The sequence below is a fragment of the Danio rerio genome, chromosome 2 (genome assembly GCF_049306965.1).
Source record: "Danio rerio strain Tuebingen ecotype United States chromosome 2, GRCz12tu, whole genome shotgun sequence".
Classification (NCBI taxonomy): Eukaryota; Metazoa; Chordata; class Actinopteri; order Cypriniformes; family Danionidae; genus Danio; species Danio rerio.
In genome coordinates, this window is record NC_133177.1 from 26,726,990 (window position 1) to 26,744,512 (window position 17,523).

General features: G+C 34.9%; 1 protein-coding gene and 1 long non-coding RNA gene across 5 annotated transcripts in view; one reads left to right on the forward strand and one right to left on the reverse strand.

Moving 5' to 3' along the window:
• Positions 1-4,106: 4,106 nt before the first annotated feature.
• Positions 4,107-17,523, reverse strand: part of LOC561283 (uncharacterized) — a 78,586-nt gene continuing 65,169 nt past the window's right edge. Inside the window, exons 1-17 of one of the 3 annotated variants that reach the window (XM_068213922.2) lie at positions 14,757-14,877; positions 12,730-13,038; positions 12,024-12,251; positions 11,128-11,355; positions 9,530-9,787; positions 8,612-8,706; positions 8,448-8,495; positions 7,594-7,972; positions 7,280-7,450; positions 7,098-7,186; positions 6,836-6,869; positions 6,364-6,458; positions 5,853-5,900; positions 5,340-5,718; positions 4,992-5,168; positions 4,793-4,881; positions 4,107-4,648 (exon numbers count right to left, since the gene is read on the reverse strand). In XM_068213922.2, coding sequence (XP_068070023.2) covers positions 4,520-4,648; positions 4,793-4,881; positions 4,992-5,168; positions 5,340-5,718; positions 5,853-5,900; positions 6,364-6,458; positions 6,836-6,869; positions 7,098-7,186; positions 7,280-7,450; positions 7,594-7,972; positions 8,448-8,495; positions 8,612-8,706; positions 9,530-9,787; positions 11,128-11,355; positions 12,024-12,251; positions 12,730-12,748 — 2,466 coding nt within the window. In that variant the 5' untranslated portion in view covers positions 12,749-13,038; positions 14,757-14,877 and the 3' untranslated portion in view covers positions 4,107-4,519. Of the gene's footprint in view, positions 4,649-4,792; positions 4,882-4,991; positions 5,169-5,339; positions 5,719-5,852; positions 5,901-6,363; positions 6,459-6,835; positions 6,870-7,097; positions 7,187-7,279; positions 7,451-7,593; positions 7,973-8,447; positions 8,496-8,611; positions 8,707-9,529; positions 9,788-11,127; positions 11,356-12,023; positions 12,252-12,729; positions 13,039-13,895; positions 14,212-14,756; positions 14,878-17,523 lie in introns of those variants that run through there. The other 2 variants (XM_073925463.1, XM_073925459.1) reach the window with 2 other exon arrangements.
• On the forward strand, positions 7,733-13,461 carry LOC141378114 (uncharacterized). Of its 2 annotated transcripts, none has more exons than XR_012391832.1 (4): positions 7,733-9,758; positions 11,156-11,326; positions 12,052-12,222; positions 12,778-13,461. It is a non-coding gene; the product is annotated as an uncharacterized lncRNA (long non-coding RNA). The 2 variants fall into 2 exon arrangements; XR_012391835.1 differs by having other exon boundaries at positions 8,621-9,758; positions 12,739-13,461.

A 17,523-nucleotide genomic window follows, 5' to 3' on the forward strand; every position in this document is an offset into this window, starting at 1 on the left:
ATAATTTAATAATTGTAAAATAATAATAAATAAATGTTTCTATTCTTTTTCAATACTGAAAAGTTTTAATCATTTTTGTTATTAGTTTTGATTTACTGAATTGCATTTAATGCAAACAGAAGTGCATGTGGTAGTATTGTGTAAGACTGTATATTTAATTCATAGTTATCCACCCACTCCTGCTCTGCTTCTCAGACTTATATAAGACGTATCACAAATGGCATATTTAAGATCTTTTCCGTCAACATGTTTTTGGAAGGACTGGTTTCTTACAAATCTAAACAAACAGTACACTTTGTTGTTGATACATTTCATATATATTTCTTCAGATCAGTGACCTGGGATAAGACAGATGATTCACAAATCTAGTAAATCTTTAACTTCATTATCAATATTTCCAGTGGATGCTCACTCTACTTACATTATCATTCATCTTTGAACTTGTGACCCACATTTGCACATCTATGAAATGAGCATGGACTATAAATAGGGCTAGACTGGAGCCTAGAAGCAAACTTTATTGTCGAAAAGAGAAAGAGCGTCCCCTTGTGTCCATGAGCAGACCTGAATGTAGCACCATTTACTCCAATGTCATGTACAGTGTGTAGCTTTTCATGTGCTTATAGCAAAAATAAATAAAGAAACAAAGAGGAAGAAAAATGAGAGAACGAAAAAGCCTAGTGTTGAAAGTTCAGCCCTATCGTCAGAGGGGTGAGTGTAGCCCTATCGTCAGAGAGGTGAGTGCAGCAATAATTAACACATGGTTAGCTGTAGCACATAGGCATTAGCTGGTTCATGTGTGTTTAATTAAAAACAAAACATTTCAGAACACTGGAAAATCTGTAACACTGTGTTACACCTGCCAATATTATTGGAACTATCAGTCACATCCAGGGTGTCAATGTTCACTAATATGTTTTTCTTCTGAATGTCTCTGTGGCCTTCTTACAATATTGATGGATTCAGACTTACTGGCAAATTTTAAAGATGCCTGACAGTCTCACTTCACAAAGACAAGAATAATACCATTTTAGTTAATTCTCACAGACTGTGTTAACAGTACTCTGAATTTAAAACCATGCATGTCTGGTCAGTCTGGTAGTTTAAAGAAACAATCACCACACTTTACAATACAAACTAATATGCATTAAATAACGCTGGGAATGTATAAATAATGAATAACTTTATTAATGATTACTGCATGAGCAACAAATGAACATTTCATATTAAGTAATCTATAAATTGTTTTTAGTTAAATTAGTCATAATGTATTTATGTAGAAATCGTGTATGGCAATAAATGTCCGGTAAAATGATACTCAACTTGCATTGGTAGCATTTTACACTCAATAAAGCACATGATCAGTACCTGAGGTATGCTGTTGTTCAGCTGCAACGTCGCAGAAAAAGAAACGGTTTCTAAAATAGAAATTTGGGGTGTTGCTATTGCGGATAAATAAAAGAATAATCAATTAATCTCCTTTTAAGCAAAAAATTTTTTTTATTGCATGTCGTTGCACTTAGGCACAGTGTAGGCTCGATATTGAATTTGCAGTGCAATACCTTGTTTAACCACTTGGTGTCAGTCCTACATACTGCACATTTAAAGAAGCATTTCTATTTAGTGTAGGAGTGCATGTATCAAATTGGCTCTATCACTGTCTCTCAAATCCACCTATAGCTGGTGTGTGGTTAGCGCACTGGCGCCGTTATCCTGTGGCTGCCGTCACATCATCCAAGTGGATTCTGCACACTGGTGGTGGTGTGGAGACCTCCCCATGCTGACCTCAATGCTAGGCTCATTGTTGGTCTTAATGCTGGTCGTCATACTGGCTTCAATGCTGGTCTAAATACTGGCCTCAATGTTGGTCTCAATGCTGAATTTAATGCTGGCTTCAATGCTGGTCCCAATGCTGGCTTCAATGCTGGCGTCAATCCCGGCTTCAATGCTGGTCTCAATGCTGGCCTCAATGCTAGCCTCATTGCTGGTAGTCTTGCTGGCTCCAATGCTGGTTTCAATGCCGGCTTCAATGTTGGTCTCAGTGTTTACTGCTGGTCTCAATGCTGGTCTTGCTGGTTTCAACACCGTTTTTATTAGTTATAATGGGTCACCGCAGCAGAATGAACCGCCAATTGCTCTGTCATATTTTTTTATGCAGCAGTTGCCCTTCCAGCCCCAACCCAGCACTGGGAAACACCCATACACTGTCATTCAAACACACATTGATTCTTTATTGCCATTTTAGTTTCTTCAATTCACCTATACCACATGCTTTTAAAACTGTTTGACACCTGTGATTTAAATGAAGTCATCATATAGAGGCAATGATCACAAGTTGTGCTTGCACAAGATTTTGGCAAGTTATTTTAAAAATCTTAATAGGAAGTAATTAAGGGTTCTCGAGTAAAATAAGAGTTTTCAGTGGCCTTATTTGTGACCTATTTTTTTTTTAACAACAGAATAGAAACAGATAATAGAACAGCCTATTCAATAAAAATAACAGGATGGGGGAACAGTAGGCATCACAGACATCATTCAGCAGTTGGATTCGTGAAGTAAACACTCAATTACAATTCTTAAGCTTATAGCTATAGGCAGGGGCGCACTAAACCAATAAGCGAGGTAAGCAACCACTTAGGGCCCTGGGGAATTCAGTGCTTCAATCAAATACACTGCCAGCCACTGTTGCAAACCTATTAACTATTGACTCCCCTTAGTGCCAAATTTTCAAAAAAGCAACTAGCGAATGTTTTTAGGTGTTACTGAAGATTTTTAAAGACTCCTGTGTCAGTGACTCGTGACTAGCTGCGGGGGATGCCATCGTTCTCTTTGATCAGCTTGCATCATAACCCTGCTGAAAAACCAAGCTTAAACCAGCCTAGGCTGGTTGGCTGATTTTAGCTGGTCGACCAGGCTGGTTTTAGAGTTTTTTTTTTTTCAATTTCCAGGCCGGTTTCCAGCCATTTCCAGCCTGGTCTTATAGCTGGTCAGGCTGGAAAATGACAAGCTAAAACCAGCTTGACCAGCCTGGTTTAAGCTGGACATAGCTGGTTTTGGCTGGGCTCCCAGCCTGGCTAGGCTGGTCAAGCTGGTTTTAGCTGGTCATCTCCCAGCCTGACCAGCTATAAGACCAGGCTGGAAACGACCAAAACCCCTCTAAAACCAGCCTGGTTGACCAGCTAAAACCAGCCTGGTTGACCAGCTAAAACCAGCCAACCAGTCTAGGCTGGTTTAAGCTGTTTTTTCAGTAGGGGAAGGCTGCATCCAGATTCTATTGGTCCCTTCCACGCCTTAGAGCACTCAAGGTGGCACAGTGCCACACAGCTGCCGTCTCTCAAACCTGCAGCATAGAGGGCAGATCATTCCTCTTCATACCGACGGCAAATGTTTTAGCAACGCGAGCTTGAGATATTTGGTATAGTCAAACCGATCTGCTTCTCTTGTTTTAAATGTGATAATTTAACCCTCTACCGCACACATTATGATAAATCTTTGGAAAAATATTTGACTGTTTTTCTTTTTTCTTAACTTGAAGTGTGAGTTGTGAATAAGTCATCATGACATACTGGCGGTGAAGTTTTATATTTTTTTGAGGATCTGACATAATTTGATCCTTATTGACGTTTACATTTGCATTTAGCAACTACTCACAATAAACACCAGTCTGTTAGAAATCACGCTACAGAAAAACACAGCATGTCATGTGACTTAACCAAAGCACATTAGTGGCTACACTGATATTTACAAAATAAGGCAAATGAGTTGATTTACCATTACTAACAGTGTACAAATATTCTGCAGCCAGTTTTAGATGTCATTTTGTGAAGTATATAGTAATGTTTCTTTTAATAAAATGTAATTTATTAAAGATTGAATTATGTAATGTTTATCTCACTCTTGCAGCTGTGCACGCACTGTCATTTGCAATGCCAAGCTAAAGTAGGTGTAAATTAAAAGGTAATGCAAAAACATATGCAATTAACATCAACTTTAGAAGCATAATACAAATCCTGGACATTTTAGGAGATTTAGAAAGCAGGGCAAGATGTCATTAGTAGTAATATTATATATAAGGGGAAAGTAGTAAAAAAAGAGTGACAATGAAAGAAATGGGAATGCTATTCCTCAATACAATTTTTTTTATTGAACAATTATTTTTACATACAATAGAACAGTAAACATTACACTACAGTGAACAATAAACATACAGTTTCCTTATACAAAATAATTTAACAAAACCATCTTAACAAAAACAAAACAGTGATGATGAAAAAACTTGCACTGCTGTCAGTAGTGTAAATAAAATAAAATATATAATGAAAAAAGAACATTATAAAAAAATACAATAAAACAATAGGGGATGCCAAGACAGCTGATGGATCATCATGTCTATTCAACTCTTACACCCTGGGGTCTTGAAGATTTCTGGTCTTGAGGTGGCACAGGGTTGCTGTCATGGCTGGCTACAACTTCCATTTTTTTGTGTTTATGTTTTTTTAAACTACTATCATCAGTCATACTAAAATATACAATAATATCTAAAGAATAAACTAACAAGTAAAAAGAAGGGAATATTAAAAAATGAGGGATCCTCTGACTGCTGATGGACGATGCGGTTCTCGGGTGCAGGTCTTTCCAGGTCTTCAGGCTGAAACAAAAACAAAATTGAGGTCTGCTATTTAATGCATTATTAACCAAAGAACATCTAAAAAAGATTTTTAAACAATTATGAAAATTTAGGAAGATAAAAAAGAGTGCAAATATTAAAGAATGTTCAGAATGTAAATAATACCCTAAACCAGTCATGGAGACTCAGTTTCTCAAGTTCAATTCGCTGCTCTGGCTCGATCTGGAGACAGCAGCGGATCAAATCACAGCATTCTGTGCAGAAAGAAGAGAGAGAGCTCATATTTACTCCACAACCTAATTAATAAATAATAGTTTGTATTATTCAGATTGACCTCTTTCCTTGACCCAAATAGAGATTTTACCTTTTGTCAAGTGATCTTTGGTCCAGATGTTACGTCTGATCATTTGCAGGTCGTGTCGATTTGGAAAATCTCCACACATCATCACATAAAGGAGTAGCCCAAGAGACCACACTGTCGTTGTTTTACCGTGGTACTCGCCAGTTATCCGATACTCAGGTGGGACATAGTCATCTGTGCCTGAATGAGAGAGGTTTTAACCATTAGTCATTAGTCACCAGATCGACAGTATTAATCGATTAGTGGACTCCATTCTATGATGCTATGTGAGAGCTTGACTCGCTCAGAGTCTATTGTGAGTTCATCACTACAGTTTGAGACTCACTTCACAGTTTAAGGGATCATACATACCAGCAAAACTTGTGTAAGGAGCATCGGTGAGGATTTCCCCGCATCCAAAGTCGATCAATTTGATTTCGAGGGTGTCCGGGTTGATCAGGATGTTCTCCATCTTGATATCGCGATGAAAGACTTTGCGTCTGCAGCACGTTTGAGCTGCAAATATTACCTGCCACATGATCAACCGTGCCCCATCCTCATCGATGATCGACTCTTGGCGCAGGAGAAAGGAGAGCAGCTCTTCAGAGGGCATGGGCCGCTCTAGGACCATGATGTACTCGTCCTCATCCACGCGCCAGTCCAAAAGCTTAATTATTTCCTGTATTGCGGGCTCTTGGTTTGCAAGAACTAAAAGAGCAACCTCCATTGGAAGTGATTCCGGATAGCCGTCCTGGAAGAAATATATTTGTTATGATGATTGGATGGATATTGTGTAAAACATGATGACAATTACAGTTTGTCTAGTGATTTATAGATACTTAAAGTGAAACAGTGAATGAGAGTTGAAGAGCACAGCATACTTACAATGTCGATGAACTTGACGTTCTCGGTGTAGGCAGTTTTAATTGCCACCTGCTCAACAGAACAAAGAAAGCATGTGTTATAGAATTATACACAATTATTGTGTTCAGAGTTCACATTTGTCCAATGCTATCTCATGGCAATTTGTCACATTTTTAATTTAGTGGCTGATTCGTATGAATTTGTACAATCTCATTCTTGTGATTTGCTTATCCAGGTTGACATTTTGGTTTAGGGCTGGAGTTTGGTGCCACGCATCCTTTTAAAAATCATACATTTTCACACGAATGAACTCATAAATTCATACCAATTAGCCACTAAATGACAAAAGGTAAAATAGTTCAGTTTCTCTTGAGATCAGGCTGATTTTCAGTCATTAACACTGAACAGTTTAACAAAGTAGCAGTTTAATTTAGCCCAAAAATAAGAATCATATATCTATCTATTATTTTTTTATCTGATACTCTGATTTAAAGCGGTGATAAAGATAATAATTGATGAAAATTGATGATACCTGAAGGCCATCCTCTAGTCGGGTTGCAGCTTGAACAAGTCCAAAGCCTCCTTTACCCAGCAGAACGCCAAGTTCATAAGAGGATGAGTTGATGACTGTCAAAAGAAAAATCAAAGATGTTGATATAAAATGTCAATCAGTAGAGAGTTTATTTAATCCAAGACTATTGTCTGATTCATATACGCACTCAATATTTGTACTTAAATTCACACAAAACAGGACAGTTTAAATGAACTGTAGTAGTTATAGAAATATTTATGCTTCATGTAAAATATACATATTCAACACACACACATAAACAAATGAACAATGAAATCTTGTCTAATGTGGAAAAACCGTTGTGCTATTTATCATCTATTATTAAACAAAACACATAAAACATTTGAGTGCTGATTAAATATTGACATTAATAAAGACATTGCCATAAAAGTGTGTGTGTGCATGCGTGTGCTGGGTTAACTAGCAAACTGACCCATTATTTCGCTGCTCTTCTTCTCTTCGTTGGTCTGAAACAGAAACAGAAATCATATTTAGTGTCATCACACAACCTGCATAAAACAAATATAGGCAACATGCCTAAAGTAAAGAAAGTGGACATAAAAGAACATGAAGAATGAATATAAAATAGTGTATTACGACTGAATATACAACTTTACATAAAACTGTAAATCTAATGCGTATTGTCTACTAACTTATCAAATCAAAAATACTCAAATTTATTAACATGTATTTACCTTAATCCAGCTGTGGCGGTTGAGTCGCTCCAGTTTAATCCGCTCTCTGGGGTCTATCTTGAGACAACAGCGCATAAAATCGCAGCATTCTGTGCAGAAAGAAGAGAGAGACATGATCACCTTGAAATTGATTTTTTGGTAATTCAAATTACAACTGTTCTGTGCTGAAATGAAGATCTCACCTTCTGACAGGCCTTCTATGTCTTTATTCATGATCGTATTCAGTTCTCGTCTTGTTGGAAACTTCCAGAAAAGCATTACAAACAAGACTATTCCGAGAGACCACACTGTCGCTGGTTCTCCGTGGTATTTGCCAGTCTCCAGAAACTCAGGAGGACGATACTCCGCTGTGCCTGGAGGAAAGAGATTTTGTTTCAGTTAACAAGGCATGTTTAATTGAATATTCATTACTAAGCAAGAATTCTGTTGATTCACAACAGTGAATTACTTCATGAGAGCTCAAGTCATCACCACAGTTTAAAGGGATTATACGTACCAGAATAGTCTGTGTAAGCCTCATCTTCGAGGATATCCCCGCACCCGAAGTCAATCAATTTGACCTCAAGGGTGTCCGGGTTGATCAGAAGGTTCTCCAGCTTGATATCTCGGTGTAACACTTTTCTTTGGCAGCAAGCTTGAGCTGCGAATACAACCTGTTTCATGATGAACCGTATGTCATCTTCATCAATGGGCCCAACATAGCTTTCTATGAAGTTGTTCAAGGGCTGACAGGGTATGGGCCGTTCCAGGACCATGCAGTAGAAGTCACGTTCCACCTTCCAGTCCAGAAGCTCAATAATTTCAGGAACCCTTGGGCCTTGATTCACAAGGGTTTGAAGAACAATTTCTATTGGAAGTGGTTGAGCAAAACCATCCTAGAAGAAAGAAGGTTTTTATGATGAATCAGTGGTAAAAGAATTGAAAACAGATGATTGTCTACTAAAATATCATTTGCTGTCTGTGATTAAAAAATTAATTCACCCAATTATGTTATTAAAAACCGTCATGTTGTTTCAATACTCTGAGAGCTTCTTTCATCTTAGCAACACAAATCCCTCATCCTTCATCAATAGCAATGAGATGCTCAAAGTCCAGAAAAGGAACCAAAACCTTTGTTTTTTAGTCTTAAAAGTGTTCTTGAAGCTTTGTATGTAGAGTTGATCTAGGATTTAATCAAAAATATTTAAACTTGTGTTCTGAAGATGAATAAAGGTCTCGGGGGGTTGGACTGACATGAGGGAAAGTAATTAATAACATAACTTTATTTATGGGTGAACTCATCCTTTAATGTTAGCATGACGTGTTTGAAATGTAAAATTGTGGAACAGAGGAGAAACAGAGTTTTCTTACAATGCGGATGAACGTTGTGTCGAACATCGAGCAGTATTTCACTGCAACCTGATCAACAAAACAAAAGAGTGGATGTGTTAGAATTATGAGCAAAGGCAATGGTGAGACCAGAATAACAGGACAAAAATGATTGGCTAGATTAATATTGCTGTTCAGATCCATACCTGAAGTCCATCATCCAAACGAGTCGCTGCATAGACGGTTCCAAAACCTCCTTCACCGAGCTCATCACCAACTTCATATTGGCGTGAATTGATGACTGTTAAAGAGAAATCAGAGATGAGGGAATAAAATGTGACAGCACTTACTACTACTAAATCCAATTAAGAGCTACTTTTTATTTTCTAAAGACAAATTAGCTGAATATTAGTTATCAACAACATTTAAACAATCTGTATATTGAAGTCAGTCTGAAGCACAGCCCACTAAACTGTAGGGGTCTAACTATTCGCACCTAATCATTTCAGTACAGGACTTTAAGTTCAGTCAGTGTGTACAAAATATGGACAAAAAGACATTTGAGGGGAAAAGTGACACTGCTGGATGTAAATGCTCAGTAGTGCTCTTCTGCAACACTGCACTGACAAACACATCTGTGTGCATGAATGAACAAGAGTGAGTACAACAACTTCCCAAATATTCACAGTGTTCCAGAATTCAGCATTTTCTGAATAAAGGTGAAAAATGTTTCATTATAAACGTAAATGTTACTGATGTTTTCTTCTGTCAGATAACATTTGGCAGAGTTTTTATTTTTATTTTTATTCATGCAGCAAAGGTTTAATAATTATTGTCCATTTTTTTTAATGACTGAAAAATCCTAATATATATTCTAATTTATTTGTATATTGATTTATGTAGAATTCACCTTTTGTCACGTTATTAGTCCTCTAACTTTTACTTTTTTAATAGTAATAAACGGTAAACAAAAATCACAAGCATTTTTTAAGTTTTGCTTGTTTTTTTTATTTCAAACTGTAATAAAATTGAACAGAACTATTTATCCTTACACCCAACTAAACTGAAGTAAACCTGTAAATGTTCACTGAATTACTGAATGAGTGTCAAGGTAGCAAACTTACCAAAAATTGTTTTCTCCTTCTCCTGAGGAACTGATGGCACTGCAGCTTGAAGGACATCATCCTCACTACAGTCGGACGTGGCACAGGCTGTAGGGACGTCGTCAACACTTTGAGCTGCAGCATGGTCTGGAGTTTGGAGGGTCAGTTCAGTGCTGGGAGATTGGAGGACATCACTGTGGTCGTCAACACGGACTGGACAACCACTGGTGCCTAGTTCCTCCGATAACAGGTATTCAGTCCTATTATCAATATCTCGACCTAAAAAGAGAAAAATATGTAATAACTAAGGATTGTTTTATTTAACTTTTTTTAATGAAATGTTAATTAGCCATGTTAAAGTGTGCTGTACATTTTGAAGTGACTATTTGGGGTGTTGTAGCCCCAAAATGTCAGAATTCTGAAGTCAGAATTATTAGCCCCCCTTTGATTTTTTTTCTTTTTTAAATATTTCCCAAATTATGTTTAACAGAGCAAGGAAATTTTCACAGTATGTCTGATAATATTTTTTCTTCTAGAGAAAGTCTTATTTGTTTTATTTTGGCTACAATAAAAGCAGTTTTTAATTTTTTAAACACCATTTTAAGGACAAAATTATTAGCCCTTTTAAGCTACTTTTTTCCCCCGATAGTCCACAGAACAAACCATCGTTATACAATAACTTTGTTAATTACCCTAACTTACCTGCCTAGTTAACCTAATTAACCTAGTTAAGCCTTCAAATGTAACTTTAAGCTGTATAGAAGTGTCTTGAAAAATATCTAGTTAAATATTATTTACTGTCATCATGGCAAAGATAAAATAAATCAGTTATTAGAAATTAGTTATTAAAACTTTTATGTTTAGAAATGTGTTGAAAAAAATCTGTTCTTTATTAAACAGAAATTGGGAAAACAAATAATCAGAGGGGCTAATAATTCAGAGGGGCTAATAATTCTTACTTCAACTATAGTAGTACAGTAGTACAGAAAATACAGTAGTAAATTCCGTCATCATTTACTGACCCTTGATTTATTCCAAACAATTCAGAGTTTTTTATTGTTTGTTTTTTTTAACAGAAAAGAAGATGCTTCAGAGAATGTTGAAACCTGTAACCATTGACTTTAATAGTATTTTTTTTCTACTATGGATGTCAATGGTTACAGGCTTTCAACATTCTTCAATATATCTTCTTTTCTGTTCAACAAAACAGCAAAACATGGTTTGGAACAAGTCAAGAGTGAATAAATGATAGAAGATTATAATTTTGGTGGACCATCTCTTTAAATAAATAACCTTAGATTTTATTAATACATTAGTAAATGTTGATGCTGTGCAAGTATTTTTAATTCTTATTTCATAAATACATTAACTAACATGAACTATTGGAACATTATTGTGAAGTGTTCCCAATTTTGAAACTAAGCAGGCATTTATTAAATCAGTTTTAAATGTTTAATTTTCTTAAATAAAATAATAATCATAAAAAATAAGCTATTTTAAACATTTCTCCCTAACTGAAGCGTAAATTAATCAAACCATTTATTGATACACTAATATTAAATTGCCGTCTAATCTGTGCATGTTCATTGAATTACTTAATGGTGAATTAGCAAACTGACCGATCACTGTTTTCTCCAAATTCTGTAGCTGGCATGACTGTGGCTCAGTGTCCCGAAGAACACGTGCACACAAGTTAGCTAGCAAAGGCACTGCAGCTTGAAGGACATCATCCTCACTGCAGTCGGGAGAATAGAGGACAACACTGTGGTCGTCAACATGGACTGGACAGCCACTGGTGCTTGGTTCCTCCAATGACAGGTATTCAGTCCAATCATCAATTTCTCGACCTAAAAAGAGAAATAATATGTAATAACTAAGGATTGTTTTATTCACATTTGATAATTGTAAGATTAATTAGCCATATTAATGCAAGCTGTACATTTTGAAGTGACTACTTGGGGTCTCGCAGCCCACCATTATAAATGTAAAACCCAGTCAAACAAACATACACTGAAAAAGTGACACTGCTGGATGTAAATGCTCAGTCGTGTTCTGAATACTGAAACATTGCACTGACAAACACATCTCTGTCAATGAAGGAAATCAATAAATATTCAGAGTGCTCCTTAATTTTGTACAATCATTTTTAGCTGATTGTCTTTTCTAACTGTTTGTCTTGCTCTTTTTTGAATATGGGTAAGAAATGTAAGTATTTGTCATTGTTCACAGCAAATGCTGTTCATGATTTTTTCATTCTTAATTCTAGTTAGCAAATACATTAAATAACATCAACTAATCAAACATTAAAGTAAAGTGTTTCCAGTTCTTTAATTATTTTAATCAGGCTGGCATTTATTCAAATGTTTTAATTTGTTATTATTCGCAATTGACATAACAGAAAAGCACTTCTAAGTTTTGCCATTTTTCTCACAAACTTATTATTACACTGCTGGTAAACTGCCGTCTAATCTGTGCATGTTCATTGAATTACTTAATGGTGAATTAGCAAACTGACCGATCACTGTTTTCTCCAAATTCTGTAGCTGGCATGACTGTGGCTCAGTGTCCCGAAGAACACGTGCACACAAGTTAGCTAGCAAAGGCACTGCAGCTTGAAGGACATCATCCTCACTGCAGTCGGGAGAATAGAGGACAACACTGTGGTCGTCAACATGGACTGGACAGCCACTGGTGCTTGGTTCCTCCGATGACAGGTATTCAGTCCAATCATCAATTTCTCGACCTAAAAAGAGAAATAATATGTAATAACTAAGGATTGTTTTATTCACATTTAATAATTGTGAGATTAATTAGCCATAATAATGCAAGCTGTACATTTTGAAGTGACTTTTTAGCTGATTGTCTTTTCTAACTGTTTGTCTTGCTCTTTTTTGAATATGGGTAAGAAATGTAAGTATTTGTCATTGTTCACAGCAAATGCTGTTCAAGATATTTTCATTCTTAATTCTAGTTAGCAAATACATTAAATAACATTAACTAATCAAACATTAAAGTAAAGTGTTTCCAGTTCTTTAATTATTTTAATCAGGCTGGCATTTATTCAAATGTTTTAATCTGTTATTATTCACAATTGACAAAACAGAGAAGCACTTTTAGGTTTTGCCATTTTTCTCATAAACTTATTATTACACTGCTGTTAAACTGCCGTCTAATCTGTGCATGTTCATTGAATTACTCAATGTGGAAGTGAACAAACTGACCAGTCACAGTTTTCTCCATATCCTGCTGCTGGCATGACTGTGGCTCAGTGTCCTGAAGAACACGTGCACACAAGTCAGCTAGCAAAGGCACTGCAGCTTGAAGGACATCATCCTCACTACAGTCGGACGTGGCACAGGCTGTAGGGACGTCGTCAACACTTTGAGCTGCAGCATGGTCTGGAGTTTGGAGGGTCGGTGCAGTGATGGGAGAATGAAGGACATCACTGTGGTCGTCAACATGGACTGGACAACCACTGGTGCTTAGTTCCTCCAATGACAGGTGTTCAGTCCTATCACCAATATCTCGACCTAAAAAGAGAAATAATATGTAATAACTAAGGATTGTTTTGTTCACATTTTATAAATGAAATATCATTTAGCCTTATTATTGAATGATAACAATTATGAAGTGACTATGTGAGGTTTAGTTTTGTAAATTTAACATGCATGGATGTGTTTGTCATGCTTCTTGTGTTTTGACAGCTCCTATTAGTAAATAATTAAGTTGCCATGTCATTTCATCATAAATAAAACATCACCTTAAATTCAGCTTAAAGGAATGAATTTCAGTTTTGTGTAAATGCATGACAGTATGAACTTGTATGCTACTGTATGTAGTAAACGGTAGGATGTTGAGTTCATTTCTGAATTTTGTAATACAATATCTATTATACTGTACTGCATTACAGATTTTCACTTTGGTATATTTATTAAATCAGAATTGAAATTCTCAAAGCAGCTTATTCAGCCTCTTTACTACTATACAGATTGAAGCTGATTAAATTAGATACTGCTCATTCATTTCATATATATGAGGCATAAAACCAAAAGATCTCCTGCACATGAGTTGTGATGAAAACTGTCCTGAGCTAAAAAATAATAATAATAATAATAATAAAAACATTGTATACAGGCAAACTTGATCTAAATGTTTAAAGTTTGTCCAGAAACTTGACGTGCTAGTTTGGAAATATGGAGAATAACTGAAGAAATATACTAAATCGACTTTAGATACACATTGACTGTATGTTACAGACTTTATAAAACTGATTAACAAAACTTAACAAATAAAGTTTTAAAATTAATAATAAAAAACTTCCACGAAAGCGAGTGTAGGGCCCTATATGCAGACTTTGGTGTTCTTATAGCATCGGTATGAGGTTTACCATCACTGGTCATCGTGGGTGGAGAGTTTTTCTCCACGGGTTCTTCTCGATCTGAGTGGGGTTTGTTTTCTGTCCTTCCCCGCAGGACTAAAGCAATTACTCCGAGTAATGTAAACATTTTAAAGAGTAAATAGTTACCAATTTAAAAAGCACAAATCTACGAACAAATAACTGTCAGTAAAGACGAAGAAAGTCTTCGTATATCTTCACACTACAGTGGATTGTGAGTAATGGCGCCTGTTCAGCAAAACGTCATCTTTAGAACTTGATGAAACGTGACATTCTAAATTCCAATAAAACCAAGCTGCAACGTGATTGTCCCGTTTAAAACTTCATAAAAAATTTAATACAAAGTAATAGTCAATCATTTAGTGGCTTTTTTCGTGTGCGTGTGTGTGTGTGTGTGTGTGTCTGGAGGGGGGGGGGGTGTTGATGGAGAGCTTCAATAAAATCGCTCAGCATATTCAAATTTGTCATGCATTTTTTCGAGTCTTCTTTTTGTATTCACATGATAAATTTATAAATAATAGGCAAGTTTTTAACCGTTTAAGAAAACAATTTATTTTAATCAAAACAATTATTTTGCTCTAAAAACTCTTTTTTAAACTCACTAATGTGGTTGAGGTTTATCTGTAGTAGCGTTTTGTTAAAACTATCATTAGGGTGTACTCATTTTTGCAGTATGGCCTTAAATTATTTTGTCCACTGAATCCACTTTGCCTCATAATTTGTATTTTTCACTCAGTGCAGTCGGGGACTACAGTATATTGACTATTAGCACAAGGTTAGTTGACTGAATGCCCTGACAGTGTTAGCATTCAGCATGAATCAGAACAGTTTGCAGTTAAAACCATTTCCTACCTTTTCTTGTAACCCAATAAAATCCACTGCAATTAATGTGGACAGAGATGTTTAATCCACAATTATGATCATCATTTCAACCTGCTGGCGTTCACATCATCGGTCTAGTCGTTTCTAAATCGTTTTTGAATCGTGAGAGAGTCGATTCATTGACCTATTCATAAACACAACCGTTGCTTTGTTACTGAACAAATGTCTTAAGACTGTGTCTTACTGCCACCTATTGGCGGTTTTAGTTGTTACATGGAAAACCTAATTTTACTAGACTTGCATATTTTTCTTATTAATATTTTTATTTGAGAAATTATTTATTTAAAAAATCCATGAAGGTAAATAATTCAATGGATTTTCAAAAAATCTAAATTGCAAATATTGCACCTAATGGGAAAAGTGACTGCAGTAGAAGTACAAGAGAGAATGCAAAAGGAAGAAGTATCCAACACTGAAAAAGTTTAGGAACCGCTGATATACAGTCTGGTAACCGCTGATATACAGATAACTAGGTCATGACTTAGTTAAAAATTAAGTCTAAATCAATGCAAATGTAGTTTAACAATGCAGTGCAAGTATTACAATGCACAAACTCAAATATTCCAATACTGTAAACAATTAATTTCAAACTACACTAACTAATTATATATTATGTATTATATTTTGGAAGTTATTTGCAAATGCAGCCAAAGCACATGATAGCAATAAATATGGCTGTAATATTGGTCATGTGGACGTTACTGCTTTTTGCCTTGGCACGACTGCTCACTTTTTGCTTACAATTAAAGTCCCTTTAAACGTAGTCTTGTCTGCATTTTGGAAATTGTTTTTCTTTTTATTGAGATATTGTTTCAAATGTTGCTTTCAATGGGGGTGTATGAATATATCATATATTAACTCATATTTAACTCAATATTTTGATTCATTCTGTCTAACAAGTCATCCATGCTGTTGTTCTATTGGAATTTCATTTTCCAAATGGCCGACCTAGCAACAGAGTGTCACCTCTTGGTGGATCTATGCTCTTTGATTTATTTATTTATTTATTTATTATTATTAATTAATTAAATTTTTTTTTTTTTTTTATTGACTTCAATAACAAACATACAAAATCCAATTTTACACAAAACAATGATAATAACAGATCAGGATAAATAATATAAACATATAAAAAATTTATTAAAAGAGAAACCAAAGAGAGAAAAAAAATAATAAAAAAATAAAACAATTAAACAAAGATACATACAAAACACAGATACAGCAAGAGGAAGCAAGGACTCACGTATCCGTGATATTTCCAAAATATTTATCTTAATAATCCAAGAATCTATCACTTTTCTTGTTAATAATTAGTCTAAGAGATTTAATAAAAAGATCCATTTCAATTAAAAAATGTGAAAAGAAGGCTGCGAATTGGAGAACTTTTGTTTGTGAATAAAATATTTTCCATACAAAATAAAAAAGTTAATAATGTAGTTCTCTGATATATCAGTTTTACCTTTATAGTAACAAATACTATCTTGAAGTTGTAAGTGTCTGGAAGAAGCAATGTATTTACCTATATGAAGATATAAGCTATAACAAAAGCTTTTTGTGTTTTCACAATGAAAAAATATGTCAATCAGCGTTTCGTCTTCACTTTTACAAAATATGCATGAACTATAAATCTCCAAAAACTTTGCCAAAGTACTATTCACTGGATATATTTTATAAAGAATTTTAAAATGACCCTCTTTTGTTTTATTGGGAATGCAGCACTTATGAGGTAATAGCCAGGCTTTTTTCCAGTCTATTAGGTCAATGAAGGATGCAGTAAAATTTGCTCTTAGGAACATTATACTTTTTAATTTGAAAGATTTGTTGAATATATTTATTATTACATTTTTTGTCAAATATACTAACTCCATTTAAGATCAACTCTGGTTCTTTAATAACATTTTCATTAAACATTAAATGAGATTTTATAAGTTGAATTAGGGCTAAAGAAATTGCTTTTTGCACAGCATTAAATTCTTTAAAAGGTAATGGAAAATTATCATTGGACATAAATTGTTCATAAGACAAGAAGTTGTCAGACTTATCAAAAATTGAGAGAATACCAATTATATTTTTGTTAAATCACGTGGATAGAAAAATACATTTATTTCTAATTCTAATGTCAGAGTTGTTCCATAAGATGCATTTATGTGGTGAGAAATTGTGGGAACAACACAATTTCCAGGATCTATGCTCTTTGATACAATCCATAGATATATACATGTATACATTTATGGATACAATCAAAGTCCCTTTTACAAAGGCAGAGGACAGCAACTTCAAAATAGGGGTTAAAGGTCAAGTTTGAGCTTAAGGGTTTTTTCATGTAGATAAATGTCATTACTTAAACATTTTCCAATGTCCTGTCTTTTACTAATTTGTATGGGCAACAAAAAAATCTTTGAAGTCATTTTTCTCAATTCAACACTCGAAGTGTTGTGAGTAAAGGTCTTTTGCTTTTGTAAGGCAGAAAAGTGACAATGTCTATATCTGATCTTTTGAAGACAGCTATAATAATATAACCTTAGTATATTTATTAACATTAACTAATAATAAACAACACTTGTACAGCATTTAATAATCATACTTCAACTTTTAATAATGCGTTATTAATCCAAAATGTTAATTTTGTTAAAATTAATACACTATATTAATAATGACAACAACGATGAATAACTTTATTTTCATTTAAAAATGAACAAAAGCCACATGTAATAATGATTTTTTGTGTCATCTTGAT